Source organism: Saccopteryx leptura, chromosome 1 (genome assembly GCF_036850995.1).
Source record: "Saccopteryx leptura isolate mSacLep1 chromosome 1, mSacLep1_pri_phased_curated, whole genome shotgun sequence".
NCBI classification, from domain to species: Eukaryota; Metazoa; Chordata; class Mammalia; order Chiroptera; family Emballonuridae; genus Saccopteryx; species Saccopteryx leptura.
The window spans coordinates 108,064,055-108,087,867 of NC_089503.1; the positions used below are offsets into that span (position 1 = coordinate 108,064,055).

General features: G+C 46.1%; 1 protein-coding gene across 1 annotated transcript; it reads right to left on the bottom strand.

Annotated features, from left to right (window-relative positions):
- Positions 1-18,663: 18,663 nt before the first annotated feature.
- LOC136388114 (protein FAM32A-like) lies at positions 18,664-20,119 on the bottom strand. Its single transcript, XM_066360117.1, has one exon. The coding sequence runs from the start codon at positions 20,117-20,119 to the stop codon at positions 19,766-19,768; it is 354 nt and encodes a 117-aa protein (XP_066216214.1). The 3' UTR covers positions 18,664-19,765.
- Positions 20,120-23,813: the final 3,694 nt, after the last annotated feature.

Sequence of the window (23,813 nt, forward strand, 5' to 3'; positions counted from 1 at the left end):
AAATCCTAAAAATCCTCCGAGATATACAAGAAAACACAGAAAGGCAATTTAGGGAGCTCAGAAAACAACTCAATGAACACAAAGAATATATGTCCAAGGAAATTGAAACTATAAAAACAAATCAAACAGAGATGAAAAACTCAATTCACGAGCTGAAAAACGAAGTAACAAGCTTAGCTAATAGAACAGGTCAGATAGAAGAGAGGATTAGTGAAATAGAAGACAAGCAACTTGAGGCACAACAGAGAGAAGAAAAAAGAGACTCAAAAATTTAAAAAAATGAGATAGCCCTACAAGAATTATCTGACTCCATCAAAAAGAATAACATAAGAATAATAGATATATCAGAGGGAGAAGAGAGAGAAAATGGAATGGAGAACATACTCAAACAAATAATAGATGAGAACTTCCCAAGCCTGTGGAAAGAACTAAAGCCTCAAGTTCAAGAAGCAAACAGAACTCCGAGTTTTCTTAACCCCAACAAACCTACTCCAAGGCATATCATAATGAAATTGACACAAGCCAACAGCAAAGAAAAAATTCTCAAGGCAGCCAGGGAAAAGAAGAATACAACATATAAAGGAAGGCTCATTAGATTATCATCAGATTTCTCAGCAGAAACTCTACAAGCTAGAAGAGAGTGGACCCCAATATTTAAAGTCCTGAAAGAGAGGAACTTTCAGCCACGAATACTATACCCATCAAAGCTATCCTTCAAATATGAAGGAGAAATAAAAACATTCACAGATACAGAAAAGATGAGGGAATTTATCATCAGAAAACCCCCACTCCAGGAATTACTAAAGGGGGTTCTCCAATCAGATACAAAGAAGAAAAAAAAAACAGAGCCACAAGTAAAAGCTCCAAGAAGAACACAATAAAACCAAATTTAAACTGTGACAACAACAAAAAGAAAGAGGGGGAGAAGATGGAGATTAACAGTATCAAAGGACGATGGAGTGCAAAAGTACTCACAAAATAGTTCGCTACAATGAACAGGGTAGGGACCCTTTTCATTACTCAAAGGTAACCACCATTGAAAAAACCACCACAGAAGCACATGAGATAAAAAAGATAGCAACAGAGGAAAGATGTATGGAATAAATTTTACCAGATGAGGCTCATGGGGCTTTCTGCAGACCTTACTTTAGGTGGCACTGCTCTGAGAAATACTATCTTTGTTTGTCTGGGCAGTGACTTCCATGGGTATCCTCCCAGGCCCTAGGCGATCTTACACTGGCCCAGAACCACAGGTCAACAACCATATTGTCAGGGGTGTCTCTCCAGCTCCGTTGGTCACTGACCATTAGACCCTTCAATGTGACAGCTGATTGTCTATGTCTGAAAAGCACCACCGGTCTAGCTTTCCCTATACTAGACCTGCTTTCTTATTATTCGGTGACAAAAATTAAAGCCATGCTAGTTTGCACATCAGAAGTTCTCCAGACTGCAGAGAAGCTTCTCACCACTTTTTTTACATTCTGGAACTCTCCTCAACACTTCCTAAAAACTTATGGGATAAACACCTAGCATGCAGGCAGGTTTGGGCTTCCCCTTTCTCTCCACCTATCAGAACGGGGTAAGAGTTCCCACAGGCTCAGTTCTTCCTTCAAAGTCAAGGCTAGTATAGAGGAAATTGTGATGTTTTCTCCACTCATGGTGGAATTAAAGAGAAAAAAGTACTCCTGGCTCACCTTTATTTACTTCTCAAGGACTTCAGCTACCTGCAAATTTAAAGATTCTCTAGAAATATGCAGTCACTGATCTACAGTCAGTTATTTATCTCTGGGTGAGGAAGACCAGGGTGTGGCAGTGGAGTCGCCCCTGCAGGGCAGAGGAGGAGACAGACTGAGGGTGGGAGTGTAGAGTCAGTGAGGGGAGGGACAGGGGAAGCGGAGAGGCGGAGTGAGCCTAGATGACCGCTGGGTAGAGCCCAATCACAGCACAGTATCCACAGGGCTGTAGCACTCTTCCATCCAGTTCAAGCACACCACTGGCACCAGGAACTCAAAAAGACTGGAGATGGTTTCACAGGTCTGCACAGGATCTCAATATGGACTCTTCAGCACTTTGCCTCTCCAAATGTGGTCCTCCAACCAGAAGCAGCAACATCACCTGAACATTTGTTAGAAATGCAGAATCTCAGGTCCCACCACCCAACTTAACAAAACCCCATGTGATCTGAATACACAGTAAAGAGCTGTGAACGAGCTTGGGGCAATAACAATTCAAAATTAAAACCAAGTAGATGCTTCAGCAAAGATTGGGACTGAGATATTCTCAAGCTTTAGTGCAGTGGTCCCCAACCTTTTTTGGGCCCCAGACCGGTTTAATGTCAGAAAATATTTTCACGGATCGGCCTTTAGGGTGGGACGGATAAATGTATCACGTGATCGAGACAAGCATCAAGAGTGAGTCTTAGATGGATGTAACAGAGGGAATCTGGTCATTTTTTAAAAATAAAACATCGTTCAGACTTAAATATAAATAAAACAAAAATAGCCTGACCAGGCGGTGGCGCAGTGGATAGAGCTTTGGACTGGGATGCCAAGTACCCAGGTTCGAGCCCCCAAGGTTGCCAGCTTGAGCAAAAAGCTCACCAGCTTGGACCCAAGGTCACTGGCTCCAGCAAGGGGTTACTTGTTCTGCTAAAGGCCCGCGGTCAAGGCACGTATGAGAAAGCAGTCAATGAACAACTAAGGTGTCGCAATGCGCAACAAAAAAAAATTAATGATTGATGCTTCTCATCTCTCTGTTCCTGTCTGTCTGTCCCTGTCTCTGACTCTGTCTCTGTAAAAAATAAATAAATAAATAAAACAAAAATAATGTAAGTTATTTATTCTTTCTCTGCGGACTGGTACCCAATGGCCCACAGACCGGTACCGGTCCATGGCCCGGGGGTTGGGGGCCACTGCTTTAGTGCACATAAGAATGGCCTGGAAAGATTCTGACTCAGTAGAATATGGGTGGAGCTCAGGAGTCTATAGTTGTAGCAAGCACACAGGTGATTCTGATTCCAGATGCTCTAACTGGTTTAGTTCTAGATAAATGACATGAGGTTTCCATCCACATGTGTGCACAATATTTGGAAGGCTTAACTAATATCTCCCACATATTTTTTTTTTGTACATTCTCCATTTCCAACAGATAGTCTATTTCATGCCATTACCATTTGGAAGGGATATAAAAGAATAGAAATAAAAAGTGTGAGAGCAAGAGACACAGACAGACAAACTTCTTCCTGACTGTGGCTTCTAAAACCCTAATGCCCATAGTCGGACAGAGCCAAATGTCTAGAAGTGGGACTGGAGGAGAAGGGACCTTCTCCACACCAGAAAAAAAAAATTGTTTTGTGCTCAGTGACAAGAGGACAGGCAAAAGGACAGATGTCACTGGGCCCAGAAACTGAGGCTCTGTGCCCTCACTGCTGCAGAGAGAAAGGACCTGCCTCGGAGGTCTTCTCTCCCCGAGACTAGACATGGAAGAACATGGGGAAGGCCGTGGGACTGGAAGGAACCAAGCAGGCAGGAAGGAGGGGCAACCCAGGGCTGACTGCACGACTGGTATCTTGGAAGAACAGTCTTGGCAGACACCCACATGAACAGGTGAGTTGAAGATTAAATGGGCCTTCGCTGCCACCATCACCACACATTGGTGTTCACAAGCCCTCCAGCTGCAGATTTAAATTCAGATAAATGGTGGGAGCCATGGAAGGGGCAGGGTACTGAGTGTGAAGCCACAGTGGGTTAGGCACACTTGGAATTAAGTTATTATAAAAATAAAGAAAGCCGGGCTGTGGACTGAAACCTGCCTGAGCTACACAGGAAGATCATCAGGACCAGAACCTCCAAATGGCCTCCTCTGGGGGCCCCTCGCAGGGCACCTCCTCTTGGGCAGCAGTTCTTCTCACCATTACCTCCGTCTTTTCTCCTAAGAATCCCTGGCTTTGCAAAAAAAAAAAATTTTTTTGGAGAGATAGAGAGAGACAGAAATATTGAGGGTGGGGGTGGGGGGCGTGAACGAACTTGCAGACTTTTGCATATTGGAATCAATGCTCTGACCAACAGAGCCATCCAGCCGGACCTCTTTCTTTTCTTTATTCTGCTCAAAAGAGCCTTAGTGGCCCAGCAGTGACAACCTCCACTGCCCTTCAAAACCAGAGAGCCTAAACAACAGTGGGGACACAGAGGTTCTTCTCTGAGCCACTTTCTCCTAGGGCGGGAGAAGCCAATTTTTCAAAATGTTTAAAGAAGTGAAACAATAAAAATTGATATTTCTCTCTCTCTCAAATCAATTTTTTTAAAAAACCCACACCCACATTGCTTCCCTTTTCTCCCTGCAGAGGAGAATGAACTATGAGTGAGGACAGCCTAGGACTTCCTGAGCCTTCAGAGAAGGGCAATGATGAGTATTTGCATCAAAACAAAATAAAGTTTTGCCCTAGTTGGGTAGCTCAGTTGGTTAAAGTTTGATCCTCCCTCAGGGCACATACAAGAATCAACCAATAAATATATGAATGAGTGGAACAACAATGTTTCTCTCTTTCTCTCTCTAAAATCAATAAATTTATTTAATTTTTTTTAAAGAAGACAAGATGAGGTCTAGGATCTATAACCCCAGTATTGTTACCAATGCCAATTTTTAAAATTTGAAGTCGAGGTAAAATATGTGTTAGTGTTGGGAAGAAATGCTAGTTAATACCAGGGAAGATAGTGTCCCCAGTGAAGAAGTCCACCTTTCCTAAAGATTCAGGTCTTTGCGACCTGAGATGTCTATCCCCCAGAAAGACTAATTCACTCTAAAAGCATTTTCCGTGTAACTAGTTACGGAAATGGAACTTTTATTTATTTATTTTTTTTATTTTTCTGAAGTTGGAAATGGGGAGGCAGTCAGACAGACTCCCGCATGTGCCCGACCGGGTTCTACCCGGCATGCCCACCAGGGGGCGATGCTCTGCCCACCTGGGGCATTGCTCTGTTGCAACCAGAGCCATTCTAGCGCCTGAGGCAGAGGCCAAGGAGCCATCCTCAGCGACCGGGCCAACTTTGCTCCAATGGAGCCTTGGCTTCGGGAGGGGAAGAGAGAGACAGAGAGGGAGGAAAGGGGGAGGATGGAGAAGCAGATGGGCGCTTCTCCTGTGTGCCCTGGCCGGGAATCGTACCCGGGACTCCTTTACCCAGGCCGACGCTCTACCACTGAGCCAACCGGCCAGGGCCGGAAATGGAACTTTTAAACAAGTTCCAGGAGTAACAGTGGCCTGTTAGGAGCAGCAGTACCACCACCCCCTCCTTCCCAGCCACGAGACCAGGACAGAGTAGAGAGAAGCTGAGGGTGAGAGAAATCCTACACACACTCTCCAGTCACAGTTATTTCTGCATAGAAACTTTTCCCACTCGATTCAAAGAAACAGTGAGGTCTGGCCTTGTGTCAGCCACACACCTGCCATGAGACTTCACTTGGCAACCTGCTCTGACGCTCCCTGGGGACAGAGGTGGGTGGTTCCTTCCTCCTCCAAAACTCAGCAAGGTTTTTGTTCACTCTTCTCCATGCCTAGAGACATGGAACAAGGTGTCTCAAAGTGGGTACAGACAGCTGACTTAAATTACTCAAATTACAACCACCGCCTCTGCCTGCCCCCACTTCCTCTTCCCTGAGACCTGTGGGCACCTCCTGCACATACAAACCCCCTCCTTTGGCTGGAGCACCTATACTGTGACCTCACCACACTACAGTGGGGCAACCAGGCAAAGGGGAGGCCATCGGTTATAAGGTGGCTGACTACAGTCACATAGACAGAGAAGGAGAAAGAGAGCTGGCATTGGAGGGAAGGGACTGTGAAATGGAAAAGTGACCATCAACTGGTCTTGGCTCCTGTTCACCACCTGCCTCTATGCTTCTGGGAGCCTGATAGCCCTTGAGTTCCATAAACATCTCTGTGCATCATCCCAGCATCTCATGTCTCCATCTGCAATACACTATGTCTTTACTTAGATTGCCTAGTGTCTTCACAGGATCCAGGATCTCTTTGACTCCAGGAATCTCTTTTTATTCATATTTGTAACTTCAGCCCTTGATAGAGAAGTCTGGCACAGAAAAAGAGATTCAAATGGTGATTGAATGAATAAAAGGACAACTTGTTTGTCGCACATTATCCTTAAAGAGTATATGTTTCATGACCAAAATCGTTATTCATCACGTTTGGTGTTTTGTGTGTGCATACACTCTCTCTCTCTCTCTCTCTCTCTCTCTCTCTCTATAAACATCTCTTCTTCCATCTATGGTTGATACTTAAATAGAATATTCTTTTGTATAAATAAACACGATTGCTTTCCCGTTATCTGTGCTTTTTCTGGCTGCATAGAAATAAGGGCTCTTCAGTGGTACTTGTAAGGTATTTTTCCCCACCGAGAAAGAGGGAAGGGGCTGGAGACACGAAGTGTGGAATAATAAAAGGCTTTATTGAGTACAGTGTGCTTCCCGCCCGACGAGGTCCTCTGGTCCCGGGGGACAGAGACCCGTGAGGGAACTAGAGGTCCAGAGTGTGATGGCAAAAACAGAGAAGGTAGCCCCTGTGTCCACAAGAAATGGGATGGACTTACCCACTTGTTGCAGCATACCCTGGGTTCTCCGAGTCCAGGCCGTGTCCTAGGAGTTTGAGTGATGCACCCACCTGGCTGGATTGGCCTTCCCATTCAGGCGGCTTGTCCTCCACATAGAGGCGCTGAGGAAAAGCCTGTTGCCCAAAGGGGCAATCGCTCCACCAGTGACCGGACTGCTTGCAGTCAGGGTAGGGCTCAGAGGGCAGCTGCGGGCAGGGGCCCTGCCGGGACCAGTGACCCTGCTTGCCACACTTAAAGCAAGCTGCTGGTGGGATTCCTCTTTGCAGTGTGGACTTGGGTCGAGCACTTCCTATGCCTTGCCCCTGTTGCTTTGCTGGCCTTAGGGTTGCCACAAGAGCCTGGGTTTGGAGCATTACCTTCTGCTGCATGCGGGCCTGGAGAACAGCCTTGGCCTGTTTCTACTAGTTGGGACCATTAAAAACTTTAAATGCTGTGTTCACAGGTCCCAGATAGGGGTTTGGGTGTTGAGAATAAGAGGAGGGGGGCTCGTGGCAAGCCCAGCACCCAGATCTGGCAAGAAACGCTGGAGCCAGAGGCAGGACAGGGCCAGAAATTCCTGCAAGCAGATTGGGGTTGGGTGTCCCGCAAACCAGTGTAAGAGCCAATAGTAGGTGGAGAATAGCCTGATGGAGGAGGGGTTTAAGAACACAGTGGAGAAGGAAGGGGTCTCTGGCCAGTAGGGGAGGAGAAAGAGAGAATGGTAGTGGTGAATAAGAAACAGGATTTTGTGAAGAGAGGGGAGGGGGCTCTCGAAGGGAAGAGACCCAAGCGATAGAGGTCCGAGCAAGAGAGGTCTGCAGAGGGACCAGAGAGAAGTCCCAAGAGAGGGGCACCCCCGAGGGTCAGGCAGGAAGGGGAGAGAGTTGGGAGTCTGCAGAGAAGGAAAGATCAGGAGTAGAGGTTTTAGGTGAGGTTTCTCTGGCCAGAAAAAGGGCCTGCGTGGTGGAACAGGCAGCACAGAGATTAAGAATGGGCACTCGAATAATAAGAAGCCCTGTATGTAAGGGATCTCCAACCAGCTCCCAGCTTTTTTTTTTTTTTTTTTGGCGATAGTTAAATTGGTGAGGGTGTTAAAACCGAAAGTCCCTTCAGGAGGCTAACTCAGTGGGTCCTGTTGCCTGTATGGAGGCAAGCTTGAGGCAAAACTGGCCACAGCGGAGAAGAAGAACAGTTTCTTCTTCTTTAGGAAGGGAGATTCCTGTGTCCCCACAGCAGCCCTCAGTCCCTGAAGTGGTCAGAATTGAGAACTGACATCCCAAAACTCAAGCTCTGGCCACAAATAGATAAGGTAAAGTGGATGTGCTCGGGATGTCTTCACGGGCACACGCGCTCGGAACAGAAAGAGGTACCTCCTAGCGTGCGGAGGACCCGGGTTCGATTCCCGGCCAGGGCACACAGGAGAAGCGCCCATTTGCTTCTCCACCCCTCCACAGCGCTTTCCTCTCTGTCTCTCTCTTCCCCTCCCGCAGCCAAGGCTCCATTGGAGCAAAGATGGCCCAGGCGCTGGGGATGGCTCTGTGGCCTCTGCCTCAGGCGCTAGAGTGGCTCTGGTCGCAACATGGCGACGCCCAGGATGGGCAGAGTATCCCCCCCTGGTGGGCAGAGCGTCGCCCCTGGTGGGCGTGCCGGGTGGATCCCGGTCGGGCGCATGCGGGAGTCTGTCTGACTGTCTCTCCCTGTTTCCAGCTTCACAAAAATGAAAAAATAAATAAATAAATAAATAAAAAGAAAGAGGTACCTGATGTAGCTACGGTTTCGGACAGGGAGTCTCGGCGGAAAGAACTCAAGGGTGGCTGGAGGCAGGGGACTTACCACACTGTGCGCCGAAGTGGGTGGAAGGTTGGAGATCCTGGTTCTTTCTCAAAGAGGAAGAGGAGAGGAGCAGTCCTTGCGGACTTCAAACTCCTCCCGGGTGTTCAGCACCAAAATGTAAGGTATTTTTCCCCACCAAGAAGGAAGGAAGGGTCCAGAGACACGAAGTATGGAATAATAAAAGGCTTTATTGAGTACAGCATGCTTCCCGCCCGACAAGGTCTTTTGGTCCCGGGGGACAGATACAGAGGAGTCTCAAGGAGTGACCCGTGTGAGAGATATTTAAAGGGTCCCTAAGGTGGTCGAGTTAATATGACGTGGTGAAATCTCACTGGCTGACAGACAGTCGCTCTTTTCCAAAGGGCTCCTGGGAAGTTTCTTTTGGTGCACTTAGTTGTGGGCAGTCCTAGCCAAAGTTCACGGCTAGGGAACCCACGTGACCTTCCTCCATTGCCCACCGACCTCACAGTACTCATGCCTGTGGACTCTCCTGCAGCAATTTTAGGCTGAGTGGTTGCCTCCCTAGAAGTCATTCTCCATCTGGGCAGCAGCACACGCATCCTGCTTTAGAGGTTAAAAATGTCAGACTAACCAATTCTCAGCCTCCTTTGCTGCTAGAGCACAGGCAGGCAACCCAGTCTTGGCTCCAGAGGCCTGCTGTGGCTTCTACCGAGAGCCTCTGGGAAAGCAGGCTCTTCCTGATAACAAAGGAGGAAGGACGGGAGCACCTTCCCCTGTTGCTGTGGACAAGGCTTCGAGAGGATGTGATGCTTAGAGCCCTGGAGTGATTTTCAGACCATGAAGGGAGATAGATGTTGCCAAAACACTGAAAATGGCTGAGTAGCAGCTATTTTAAAAAACATGAAATCTTGCCATGTGTGACAACAAGGGATACTGAGGGTATTAACTCAGTGAAATAACTTGGATGGCAAATGCCATATGATTTCACTTACATGTGGAATCTGAATGCTAAAACAAATTAACAAACAAAATAAAACAGAAATAAACTCAAATTTCTGATATTTTCCAGAGGGAAGAAGGGAATTGGGAAAAGGAGGAAGAAAATTAAAAAGCATAAACTTCTGGTTATTGTTGTAAAGTAGCTAAATCCACAATTCCGTGGGTGTTTGTAGAGGCACATAGTCCAAATAAATTTTTGAAAAGTTTTATTAAAGGAGGAAATTTATTAAATATGCCGGCCGCATATGACTGACGCAGGGCAACAGACCCAAATTGTGCAGACCCCAAAAACAGTTCAGGGGCTGTTTATATACTCCTAATTATACATGGGAGGGGAGAAAACCTGACATCACGGCATAAGTTTATACCTTTTGTTTAGAGATACATACATTAACTACATGCTTTCAGGAAGGGAGGGTAGTTTCCATGGGAACAAATGCCTGCAAATGGGTCATTAGTATAAGAAAATATTTTAATTTAATCTTTTCTTCCTGTATCTGGCTAGTATTTACCCCTCTTCCCACAGGTATGGGGGAAGGTCAGGGAATCCAAGTCTCCTTTCTCTTCTGCATTTACAACACAATGTCATTGGCCATCTTAGTTTTGATGCTAATCACACAAGCATAGAAATCACACAAAATTTTTTGCTCACCTAGCCCAAATTAATAAAATGTTCTTTAAATTTCCTAAAATATTAATATTAATTTTCTATCTTTTGGCACTTTACAACATTATAAAAATTGTCATGGGATATAATGTACAATGTAGGGAATAGAGTCAATAATATTTTAATAACTAGATATGGTGACAGTTCTAATCCCTGGAACCTGCAAATCTTACCTTATATAGGGTGGGGCAAAAGCAGGTTTGTGGTTGTTCATATGGAAAAGAATACAATAATTTATTAATATTAATACAAGAATAAATTCTTGTTTCACAGACACACAACTGTAAACCTACTTTTGCCCCACTGGTATAATAAAAGGGACTTTACAGATGTGATTAAAGTAACAATTTGAGATAAAGAAATGATCTTGGAGCCCTGGCCGGTTGGCTCAGCGGTAGAGCGTCGGCCTAGCGTGCGGAGGACCCGGGTTTGATTCCCGGCCAGGGCACATAGGAGAAGCGCCCATTTGCTTCTCCACCCCTCCACAGCGCTTTCCTCTCTGTCTCTCTCTTCCCCTCCCGCAGCCAAGGCTCCATTGGAGCAAAGATGGCCCGGGCGCTGGGGATGGCTCTGTGGCCTCTGCCTCAGGCGCTAGAGTGGCTCTGGTCGCAACATGGCGACGCCCAGGATGGGCAGAGCACCGCCCCCTGGTGGGCAGAGCTTCGCCCCTGGTGGGCGTGCCGGGTGGATCCCGGTCGGGCGCATGCGGGAGTCTGTCTGACTGTCTCTCCCTGTTTCCAGCTTCAGAAAAATGAAAAAAAAAAAAAAAAAAAAAAAAAAAGAAATGATCTTGGAGTACTCAGGTGTGCCCTGAATTTTGTAATCACAAGTGTCCTTACAAGAGGGAGGCAGAAGGAAATTTGGCCACAGAAACAGATGTGATAAAGAAAGCAAGAGGTTGGAGTTATTTAAGGAGGGTTCATGAGCCAAGGAATGCAGGAGTCTTCCAGAGGCTATAAAAGACAGAAAAACAGATTCTCTCTAGAGCAGGGGTAGTCAACCTTTTTATTTCTACTGTCCACTTTGTATCTCTGTTAGTAGTAAAATTTTCTAACCACCCACCAGTTCCACAGTAATGGTGATTTATAAAGTAGGGAAGTAACTTTACTTTATAAAATTTATAAAGCAGAGTTACAGCTAGTTAAAGCATATAATAATAATTACTTACCAAGTACTTTATGTCAGATTTTTGCTAAGTTTGGCAGAATAAATCTTTATAAAACAATTTACTATAGTTAAATCTATCCTTTGGTTGCTCCGCTACTGCCCATCATGAAAGCTGAAATGCCCACTAGTGGGCAGTAGGGACCAGGTTGACTACCACTGCTCTAGAGCCTTAAAAAAACAAACAAACAAACAAACAAAAACAGCCCTGCCAACTGACTTGACCAGTGAAGCTGATTTCAGACTTCTGGCCTCCAGGACTGTCAGAGAATAAATTTGGTTATTTTAAGCAATCAGGTTGGTGGTAATTTGTCATAACAGCAATTTGTCAACAGTGAACCCACCTCCCACCCTCTAGGTTTCTTGTGAAGTGAATTCTTTTTAACTCCTATGTTTTTTAGTTACTTTCAGTAGGCTTGTTATTTACAGCATAAATAATACTTTTATTATGATTAGTAGGCTAATTGGTAGGGCAGTTCAGGTTCAAGAGCTTCGCCCAGAACCAGGTACCTCCCACTTCCTTTTTCTAGTAATGTAAATAAGTAGCAATATTTTTTAGTTATCATAAAAGTTTGTCTTAGTGCTCCACCATCCTGTGGTGTGGCCCTCATCCTCACCACCCAAGGTCTTTGTCACCACAAAACCAAAAGCCAGTTGAAAGGAAGAGGAGAAGAGGAGTGGCACTCACACTCATGGTGCGATGATCAGAGAACTTGATCACAGAGTGTATGGCCAGTATCCACGGCCACCATCACAGCTGCCTGGCCCATGCAGGTTCGCATTGGATTTGGACAGTCAGTAATGAAACAATGGAGCCAAAAGCTGATGGGCCGTCATCTTTAATCCTAGCTTGCACACGGCGGGCAAGTAAAAACACACACTGGGCTCCAAAACCCACTCATTCAGTGCTCACAAAGCTACAGACTTATCCGAGTTTCCTAGAATCAAAGGTTTCTAGCCTCACCAGTCACATTCACCTCTGTTCCCCATCTCCTTCCTTCTGCACAAACTGGCTTTTCCTTCAGCACTCCGCCATCTTGGCTGATTCTCCTGGCCTCCTTTACGTGGCCTTTCTCTGCTCTCCTCTCTAATGCTAATCTCAGGAACCAAGAGAGCAAGCTCCCAGTCTGCCCCCATTTTTTAGTGTAGAAATCAAAACCTTTAATCCCATATACAAATAAGGAAGTCTCTGATACAAAGTCACTTATCTGAGGCATAATGGGATTCCTCATGAGAGTGCACCACCCCACATCAAAAAGTTTGGGAAAGGCTTAGTCCTAAAACCAAGCTCCAGGCTACAAGCATCCTGCTTTCCCACAGCCCACCCCCAACACACATTAATATAATCACGCCCATTCCAAGCAAGAAGGGCAACTAATATCACCTGGGCAACGGGCTTTCATGTGGGCAGTGCCATCTTTAACAAAGTGAGCATAATATATCTTATCTGCTCAACAATCCACCCCTATGCTCACTTTACTACCCACAATCTACACCACCGGCATCCCTGTGCAAGGAAATTAGGCACATTACACAAATTACAACAACATGACAAATCATACAATTTCAACAATTACAAAGGTATATTTCACCAGTCTCTGAGCACTTTGCCAAAAGCACAAAATGTCCTCAGCCTTCTTTCTAGCCATGGGAAAAGCTTCCTGGGGCAGGGAACTGCTTCCAACAAAGCTGCCCCCACCCCCATCAGGGTATTTCACATTGTCCAAAATCCGTAATTCCATCCATCAAAGGAGCCAATGCCCACTCCGGTCATAGTCCAGGAATCAGTCCATGCACATGAGACCTCAGCCACCCACCTCATCCCTGCTGTCCTGGCAGGTCTTACACTGTCCCAAAGAGGAGCATGTGGCAATGGCAGTCAGATTTCCATCTCTGCTCCGGAGAGCATGATGGAACCCACCCCTATGTCCCAAAATTGCAGGTGTAACAGGGTCGTAGTAAGTACTCCTTGCTGCTGGCCTCTCACCTTCTGGAGACTGCGGATCACAACTCCAGACCGATTCTCCTCATCCTCCAAAGAGGAACTGAAAACACCAGCTCCCGCTGCCGGTCTCGAGCCCCGGGCTGCTGCAGCTTTCTGCTCCGCAGACCTTGCAGCTCCAGGTGCAGCCTCAGCTTCAGCCTCAGCCCCAGCCTCCTGCTGCTGCTGGCTCTCCACAATGTCCAGGGCAATCTGCACCTCACGAACCTGTGATTCCTTCTCCAGCAGCTGCTCCATTTCCAAGCAAATCTCACAAACCTGGTTGGCCTCCTTCTCCAGTGCTTGCTTCAGCTCCAGGGTCGGCATCTCTTTCTCCCACGTTTGCTCCAGCTCCTTCCACTGCTCAGTTTGTAGGTTCTGGGCAGCGTCTTAAACAGAGCTCTTGGTTTCCTCACACATAGCTGTAAAAGTCAGCCAGCTTACGGTCCCCAAAAGGACAGCCAGTCCTCTACCATGCACAAAAAAGGTAGCGGCTCCATATCAATCTCTGAATCCTGCCACAAACTACACCAAATGTAAAGCCAGTATCCACGGCCAACATCACAGCTGCCTGGCCCATGCAGGTTTGCATTGGATTCAGACAGTCGGTAATGAAACAAAGGAGCCAAAAGCTGATGGGCCATTGTAAGGCTAGTATCCACGGCCACCATCTCAGCTGTCTGGCCCACGCAGGTTCACATTGGATTCAGACAGATGGTAATGAAACAATGGAGCCACAAACTGGTGAGCCATTATCTTTAATCCTAGCTTGCACCCGGCGGGCAAGTAAAAACACACACTGGGCTCCAAAACCCACTCATATTCAGTGCTCACAAAGCCACTGACTTATCTGAGTTTCCTAGAATCAAAGGTTTCTAGCTCACCAGACTTATTCACCTCTGTTCCCCATCTCCTTTCTTCTCCCTGCACAAACTCTACACAAACTGGCCTCTCACTCAGCACTCTGCCATCTTGGTCGTTTCTCCTGGGCTTCTCCACGTGGCCTTTCTCTGCTGTCTCTTCTAATGCTAATCTCAGGAACCGAGAGAGAGCAAGCTCCCGGTCTGCCCCCATTTTTTAGTGTAGAAATCAAAACCTTTAATCCAATATACAAATAAAGAAGTCTCTAATACAAAGTCACTTATCTGAGGCATAATGGAATTCCTCATGAGAGTGCACCACCCCACATCAAAAAGTGTGGGAAAAGCTTAGTCCTAAAACCAAGCCCCAGGCTACAAGGATCCTGCCTGCCCACAGCCCACCCCAAACACACATTAATATAATCATGCCCATTCCAATCAAGAAGGGCAACTAATATCACCTGGGCAACGAGCTTTCCTGTGGGCAGTGCCATCTTTAACAAAGTGAGCATAATATATTTTATCTGCCCAACACAGAGCCAGGCCTACAAGTCAGGGAAGCTGGAAGTCCTTATTCCAAAGTGCTCAATTAGAAACTCAGAGAAAGAAGGGGAAAGTACATGTTGGGGAACCACAACTAGTCTGTTTGAAGAGTTCTATTGACCTATTGATTATATGAGCATTCAAGGCTTCAGCATTTCAGTCCAATCGCCTAATAATCAAACCTACTGATGAAGCTTAACTCAGTCCAAACTGCTCCTGCTTTATGACATTTTTCTCTGGGAGCAGGAAAGCCTGCAATATACAAGAAAGATATCTGTGATGGGTGGTTCCCCTTACCTTCCCCTGACACCTAGAGCACCTCTTTGGAACATTAGTGTTCAGGGAAAACACTTAGACACAATGCATTGCTCTAAGACAAATAATTGTAGGCACACTATATACAAATTTCTGAGAAATATGTTATAATAATTAAGTCAAATGTTAAAGAAAAAATACAAAGTCTAAGCATGCTTTAATAATAATTAAACAGTCGGCCTAGCGTGCGGAGGACCCAGGTTCGATTCCCGGCCAGGGCACATAGGAGAAGCGCCCATTTGCTTCTCCACCCCTCCGCCGCGCTTTCCTCTCTGTCTCTCTCTTCCCCTCCCGCAGCCAAGGCTCCATTGGAGCAAAGATGGCCCGGGCGCTGGGGATGGCTCTGTGGCCTCTGCCTCAGGCGCTAGAGTGGCTCTGGTCGCAACATGGCGACGCCCAGGATGGGCAGAGCATCGCTCCCTGGTGGGCAGAGCGTCGCCCCTGGTGGGCGTGCCGGGTGGATCCCGGTCGGGCGCATGCGGGAGTCTGTCTGACTGTCTCTCCCTGTTTCCAGCTTCAGAAAAATGAAAGAAAAGAAAAAATAATAATAATAATAATAATAATAATTAAACAAAATAAATACAATAAAATTAAATTTATTTTGACAATTTAAAAAACATTTTTATGTTATATTTTTTGAATTATGCTTTTTAGAATTTGTAAAAAAAATTGGGGTTAAAAATTTTAAAAAATGACAAATAAGTTATCTTTTTATATATATAGATATATTCTTAGTAATATTTAGTAAATACAGCAGGTCCCGGTGCGAATGTGTTAGGTTTTTTCTTTCTTTTTGTTTTTTTTTTGTTTTTTGTTTTTGTTTTTGTTTTTTTTCATTTTTCTGAAGCTGGAAACAGGGAGAGACAGTCAGACAGACTCCCGCATGCGCCCAACCGGGATCCACCCGGCACGCCCACCAGGGGCGACGCTCTGCCCACCAGGGGGCGATGCTCTGCCCATCCTGGGCATCGCCATGCTGCGACCAGAGCCACTCTAGCGCCTGAGGCAGAGGCCACAGAGCCATCCCCAGCGCCCGGGCCATCTTTGCTCCAATGGAGCCTTGGCTGCGGGAGGGGAAGAGAGAGACAGAGAGGAAGGCGCGGCGGAGGGGTGGAGAAGCAAATGGGCACTTCTCCTGTGTGCCCTGGCCGGGAATCGAACCCAGGTCCTCCGCACGCTAGGCCGACGCTCTACCGTTGAACCAACCGGCCAGGGCCAGGTTTTTTCTTTCTTGTGTTCATAGAAACATGAGCCTGATGTTTCCTAGCAATTTCTTCAATGTTTGGGCATATATTTGAAAGGCAAACTCTCATTTCCTCGTCAATACATTGAAGAATTCCTCTCTTTTTACTCTTTATTGTGTTGAGGGTAGAAAATCCTAATTCATATAAATAGGATGTTGAAAATTGTAGTAAAATGTTCAAAGCTGTTTTAGATATTGCCACATATTCTTCTTTTATAGAAATCCAAAGATTTCAAGAGACAATTCCTTATGTTTAATCATCAATCCAAAACCCCCCCCACCATACATATCATCTTAACTTTACACCAAACAAAGGATAGAAGAAACTTGCCTCAAGTCTTTCCAGGGAACATGGTGGGGGAGGGGGGGGGGGAGAGGTAGTGTAAACAATCCAGCACCACAGCTTAATAGCCTTTTGCAACCTAAGCAGGCAAATGAGGTGGGGGTTGGGCAGACTGTCAGCTTACAGCCAATTCCCCACACCTCTGTCCTCCCAAAAATCTAAACTCCAAAAACCCTGTGGTTTTTTGGTCACCAACAGGCACATATTTCTCTGGAATACAATAGGGTGCACCTGGAAATCTTCTAGGGAGCACCAGTGTGCCCTGGCACACACTTTGAGAACCACTGCCTTATCTAAGAGGAAGTAAAACCACACCATTAGACTGCAAACCCATCCTGCCAGACAGTAATTCTTGGGGATTCCCAATTCTACTGAGTTCACTTCTCCTTTGAAAAATCCCCCAACCCTGGGGAAAGAAGCTGGACTAGTCCTGCTGCTGCATTCCGTGCTTGGTATATTTTAGAGTCAGCGGCAATAGGGGAAACAGAGGCTTGAACACTCTGCTCAGCATGGGAGAAGCCATTTTCAATTACACTCTGTAACGTAGCTCACCGTGTTATCCGGGCCCAGAATCTATGCTGGTTTCCATGGCACTGCTTTAAGTCATGACTGTGCTGACACACTGTCAACACACTGCCCCCATACACTGGAGCCACAGCTACCTCTTCCTACTGTGTGTTGATTGATGCTTAAGCGCTACACCCAGAACAGAGATCAGCCAGGGAGAAAGCAAATCCACACATTACCACACCTCCTGCCTAGCTACTATATAAGATCCCAGGCATTGGAAACACTTGAAAACAAGAGATCCGGGTTCTGCTTGCAGTTCTCCACTGTGTGGCTTTGGGGAAATCCTTTCATCTGTCTGTGCCTAGTATTGCTCACCTGTACCATCAAAGACATGGAAGAGAATGTCTTCCAGGTCTCCTGCTCCCCTGGGGTAACAGACTCTGATTCCTGCAGGCTGGTTTGAAGCTGCAGCGATGAGCAGAGTTCTGCAGAGGATGACTCTCGCAGGCAGGCGAGTGAGGCAATGCCTGCAAGCTCTTGCTCAGCCCTCCCACTGCGGACTGCTTCTGAAACTCCTCTCCAGCTCCCCTGGGCCACTCGAGACTTGTTTTGAGTCAAGTCCCTGGCGAGATGCCACTTCTAGTGCTAAGGACATTGTTTTCCTCTTGGGTTATTATTTGCCCTGGAAATGATTTCTTCTTAGGATAGCCCCTGGTCTGATGCTCAGGACTTGGGACTCCAAAGATTGTTATCTTTTCAATCAAGTAAGTTACAAAACTAGAGAAAGATACACCCGAGGCTGACCTTTGGGCCTGTTTTACAGAGAGCATCTTATGAGATGGAGAGAGCTGTGAGGGAGCAGCTCTGATGCTCATCTAACCAGTGTGCAGCCAGGGCCATTAGCCAGGACACAAGTGAGGTCACCTTTACTGTAGAGCCAGAGGCCACCACCATCGTGGGTGTGCAGGTGCAGGTTGTCATTGAATTCGGGCAGATAGTAAAGAAACAATGGAGCCAAAAACTGGTGGGGCATTCCTTTATTCAAGTCTCACACTAGCCAATGAGCAAACACACAGGGAAAACACTTCCCTTTCACTCAGCGCTCCCAAAGCCACTGACACATTTTCCGGTTCCACAACCTGGAGAATCTCTGGTTTCTCCTAGAATCAAAGGTTCCACCAGTCTCAGCGGAGCTCACAAAGCCCCTCATCTCTGGTTCCCCATCTGCACACCTTCTCGGCTCCCACCTTTAAAGTCTCCTCTTCACCCCTCAAGTATTTCTGAGAATCCCCACAGAGTATCTTGCGTATATTCACACACAAAAAAAAAAAAAAGTAGCCTGGGAAACAAAAGCCACAACAAGAATAGGATGCCTTGTTATAAACCAGGGCTACACGTGTCAAAGGAAAAATAACCAGGGCCTCAATGACAATCGCCACCTCAGTAACAAGAACGGGGTATCTCAGCCTGCCTGATGGGGGGCGAGAGAAAACCCCAAGCTGACTACAAAGAAGGCAGAACAGTGGCTGATGTTTCAGAATAGATGTTAGATCAAGTGATTACGGCTTTCTGAGAAGACATGATGAAGCAGATAGCTAGAGCCTTGCTCTTCACCTAACTGAGCATGCCCCCTTTCAATTGGAACTTTTTTTTTTATAATAAATAACTGGTTTGCTTTATTCTGCAGTTCACACATGAGAGTCCCAAAGGAGCAAAGGGCCTGACAGGTAGTAGGTACTTATGCAGATTTTCTCATCTGAATTTGTTTCATCAGACTTATGACAACAGAAACTGTTTCTCCCAGTAGCATATGCAGTCTGAGCCTTGCGCAGTGGGTACGCACAGGCCCCCCAAAACCCTGGTTCTGCAGCACTAGAACCTGGGTCCTCCCCTCAGACTGCATGCTTGTCTGTGCTGAGGCTCTGCCCTGGTCGAATCACCCTGAGGTGTCCCTAGGCCAGGAATGCCAAACAGGTTCCACGTATGTGGCAACTCTGAACAAACATTGGGGGCTACCTGGAGCCCAGAGGTGAGGAAAACGAGGCAGGAGATGGCTGGGTTCCGTCACAAAGAGCACTGCTTGACTGGCAAGTCTGCCGTGGCAATACCCACTTAACATGTACAGAATGGGGATGCTGGGGGAATAGGCTGCATGCCGGTCATCGGCTCAGCTAAGAAAGGGGCAAGGTGTTCATACTGTCCTTGCCTTGAGTGGCTATTCTCCCTGGCCAGGTGGCTGAGGAGGCAGTTTGAAGGCCACAAAGCTGCAAGTGGCTTTCCCAGGCCCTGGATGGAACAGCGTAAGCCCCAAGCTAGAGGGAGCTTGGAGGGCAGCCCATGCAGGGCCCCAGGGAGATCTGCATGTTGCATCTTCTCCTCTGGAGTCAGTTTCATCCAGGCAAAGACACCTGGCTGGCTATCACAATGAGTTAGATGCAACTTGGGTGTAAAACACTTCTATGGCATTTACACAGAAATAACCTTATTCTCTGGATGAACTCTCAATAATTCCCAGTCTAAACTAAAAAGGTTCACCTTCAATGCGCTACTGAGAAACTATAGTAAACGAATAGTCTTACTTTAAGTTCCAGAATGAGGGCATACTGATTTGAAAATCAGTTGTCTCAGCAGAAGATGCAAGGGTGGGTATAAAAGAAAGTTTCTAGAAAATACCAAAGGCATCAAATATAACCCCAATTTTGCTTTCCATTTTCCCTTGGTGCCACTCTATATCCCAGGTGGGGAGGCTACTTTGTCCAGCTGACTTTGGGAATGTCAGAGTGCTCCGTGAGTGTATCTAGGTGCCTGTTGAAGTCCTCCACTCTTTGCTTGTGGGTTTTGGAGGCTTTCTTCAGGATCCTTTCCATTTTCCGCTTCTCCTGCATCTTCTCGAAAGCTGCCTGGGCCGGAGTCCGCTTGTCCAGGCCGCGCCGCTTCTCCTCCTCATTCTCTTTGCTTGTTCCCATGGCTTCCAGGAGTTTGGCCTTGTCCTTGTCCTTCTTTTTCTTCTTCCACTTGGTCACGCCGAGCTCTGCAACGCCTTTCAGCTTCAAGGTCCCCCTCTGTACCAGTTCATTCAATTGGAACTTTTGTTCACTCATTCTTTTTTTTTTTATTGTTCAGACTTAAAATTAAGTCAAAAAGATCTGTGCATGCCCTTTCAATGTCATGCTCACCACCTCCATACAGACACTCTTGGGGCCCCTCACACACTCAGATAGCCCTCCTGGAGAGAGGAGATGGTTGCATAATTTCTGAATCTACTGAAACCACTAATTTTACACTTTAAAATGGGGACTTCCATGATATGTGCATTGCATCTCAATAAAGCTGTCCTTTTAGGAACAAAAAGAAGTAGCTACTTTCCCCAGGCCATGGGTCTGAGGTACATATATTCTGGGACCAGATATAAAATCTGATTTACAAGTGCTCAACTTTTCTGTATTGTTTTAATAACCATTGTTTTGAATCATTTGAAAAGCTATTTTCACTGCAGAAAAAGAGAAAAGCCCACCTCACCTGTCCAGGCTAGCATATAACTGCACTAAATAAGCACCAAACTCAGCCCAAATGAAACCATATTCCATCATTCTTGTTGAAGCAATCATCAAATTCATTCTCAGCAACATCTTCGGACTTTTTAAAATGTAACTAAAGCCTGACCTGTGGTGGCACAGTGGGATAAAGCGTCGACCTGTAATGCTGAGGTTGCCGGCCTGAAACCTTGGGCTTGCCCGGTCAAGGCACATATGGGAGTTGATGCTTCCTGCTCCTCCCCTCTCTCTCTCTCTCTCCCTCTTTCCCTCTCTCTCTCTCTCTCTCTCTCTGTCTCTCTCTCTCTCTCCCCCCCCCCTCTCTAAAAATCAATAAATAAATAAAAAAAACAAAAAAAAAACCATAAACATTTGGCCTGACCTGTGGTGGCGCAGTGGATAAAGCGTCAAACTGGAACACTGAGGTCACCGGTTCAAAACCCTGGGCTTGCCTGGTCAAGGCACATATGGGAGTTGATGCTTCCTGCTCCTCCCCTCTTTCTCTCTCTCTCTCTCTCCTCTAAAATGAATAAATAAATAAATAAAAATTTTTTAAAAATTTTTTTTAAAAGTTTAAAAAAAAAATGTAACTAAGCAAGAAATTACAGATGTGTAAGAGTTACTGGTCCCCTCACTGTTGTGGTGGTTGGGTGGAGGCTGGTAGACGGAGCCCCTGGACTGGTCGCCCCAGCTGTAAGCAATGTCATCTGGTTAACCCAGCCTGCTGTACAAGTGATCATTTTTTTATTATCATGTCCTGGTTCATTTAACAACCTGCTGTACCCTGCCCAGCTCCACCCCAGGCTATGTTGTACATAGATTCTGGTTGGTGGAATAGTACTGTATTTCCCCATGTATAGGACACATCCTTTTCCAAAAAATTTGAGGTCAAAACACTTATAGTGAGTGTAGAATTTTTTACTTGCATTTCCCGCATTTTTTTGCGCTTGTTTTTGCTCTCATTGTTGAAGACAGTGATTTGTCATCAGACACAGATGAGGACAAGCTAATGGATGGGAGTTTTGACGGTGATGAGGAGTGGTATGAATTTTATGATGAATAAAACTTGAGTTCAGTAACTTTATACAATATTTTTTTTTTTTCAAAATTCAGGCCCCAGAATTAAGGTGCATCTTATACATGGGAGCGTCTTATACATGGGGAAATACAGTGAAATAAGAAGTAGAGTATGCAGCAATTCTTACTCCAGGGGAGGTCAGGAGAAGACTTCCTCTTTAAGGCAAAGGAGGTACCCTTCCTGAGGCAGAGAAACTGAGGGGTTAGGTTTCAGAAGCCTTTGAGGGTGAGAATATTCCATTTTTAATTATTAATGTTGACCTAACTGATTTCCTTGATTTTTCTTTCTAATCTAATCTAATTTAATGCTTCCCAACTTTTTTCATATCATATCAATCTAACCCATACTGCTTCTAAGTCACCATACCAAAGTGTGTGCTCTTACCCAGAGATGCCAAGCCCAGTTTGCCTCTGGTCTGTTGTCTGTGCTATTTCTTCTGGATGATGTGTTCTTAAGATCAAGTAAGCCCCACAAACATAGGCTGTAGCCCTATACTTTTTCCTCACCCCATATCAGCTCTAAGTGGCCTGGCCCAAATGTCACCTTCTACACAAATTTTTCCTAGACTTCACCACAGGTAGGTTTAATAGTTTCCTTACTCTGCTCTCACACAGTTTTTATATACAAAATAAATCCTTGGCATTCATAAATTTAACATTACTAGTTTAGCCAGTTCGAAAGTTACTCTATAAAGTGAGTCTATAAAGTGTCATCACTTGTCATTTTGCCAAAGCACAAATGGGAACCATTCTCCCTGAAGAGCTGTGAAGTGAAAATGAGTCATCTCCTCTTGGAAGCCCTTCCTGATACTCCATCCCACTCAGTCTCAGGGTGGTGACCCTCTTAATCAGTTGGGATACTTACAACTCTTACCTGCAAGTGAGAATAACATTTAATTATTTCATGCAACAAAGAGTCTAAAGGTGGGTGATTTCAGGGTTTGCTTAGCTTCACAACAATGTCAGGGCTCAGGGTCAGGACTTTTGCAAGACTCAGCCATGTCCACACAGACACATGACAACAACAGCTGCAAACAGCATCTCCTCATATAACTCTACTCGCTTTTTCCTTTTATCTCACTTTATCCCAGGAACAAAATTTCCTCATGGAATTCCACCGTAGGCTTTTCCTTGAACTTCATTGGCCAGACCTTGGTCATGTGCCCAACCTTAAAGCAAATACCAGGACAGGCGAACCACGTGACTGTGGTTCATTTGATTAGCAGTCAGCCAGGAGCATCAGCATGACCTGGAAATTTGTTAGAACTACAAATTCTTGGGCCTCACCTAGACTTACTGAATCAGAAACTCTTGGAGTAAGGCCCAAGATTTTGGATTTTAAAAGCCCTTGAGGTGCCCTGGCTGGTTGGCTCAGTGGTAGAGCATCGGCCAAGCATGTGGAAGTCCTAGGTTCGATTCCTGGTCAGGGCATATAGGAGAAGCGCCCATCTGCTTCTCCACCCTTCCCCCTCTCCTTTCTCTCTGTCTCTCTCTTCCCCTCCCGCAGCCAAGGCTCCATTGAAGCAAAGTTGGCCCAGGCGCTGAGGACAGCTCCATGACCTCCGCCTCAGGCGCTAGAATGGCTCCCGCCACAAAGGAGCAACGCCCCAGAGGGGCCAAGCATCGCTTCCTGGTGGGCATGCCAGGTGGATCCTGGCCGGGCACATGCGGGAGTCTGTCTGACTTTCTCCTCACTTCTAACTTTGGAAAAATACAAAAAAAAAAACCCTTGAGGTGGTCCTATTGCATACCAAAATATGAAAAACACTGGCTAAGATCTATCATGGCTCATCGTCAGCCTGTTCAGGGGTCCACCTCCCTGGGCATCTTGCCTCCTTGAATAAAATCAGGATTCCATGAACTAAGGAAGAAGAGAGGTTGGGTGGGCATCACACTTCTATTACTTCCGTTGAGAGTATCCCTAATTACATTACTTATCCATCGATTTTCTTGCCTGACTCGCTAACCCACCTGCAAGCTCCCTGTGAATGTTGAACAAAAGACTTTCACGGCCAAAAGCTTTTCTGAAAGAAAGGGTTTATTGAGCCAAATGCTAGGCAGAAAAGAACCAGGTCCTGAGGGAGCAGAAGCAGCTACTCAGAAAAGAGCTGTCCTGGAGCTGATGGGCTTTTTTATGTAAACAGTTTAGGGAAGAAAGATGTCGGTAGTTTTGAAAGAATTAACA

What these genes read in the sequence shown, in the direction of transcription:
- LOC136388114 (XM_066360117.1), bottom strand. Translation starts at nt 20,119, where the DNA reads ATGAGTGAACAAAAGTTCCAATTGAATGAACTGGTACAGAGGGGGACC.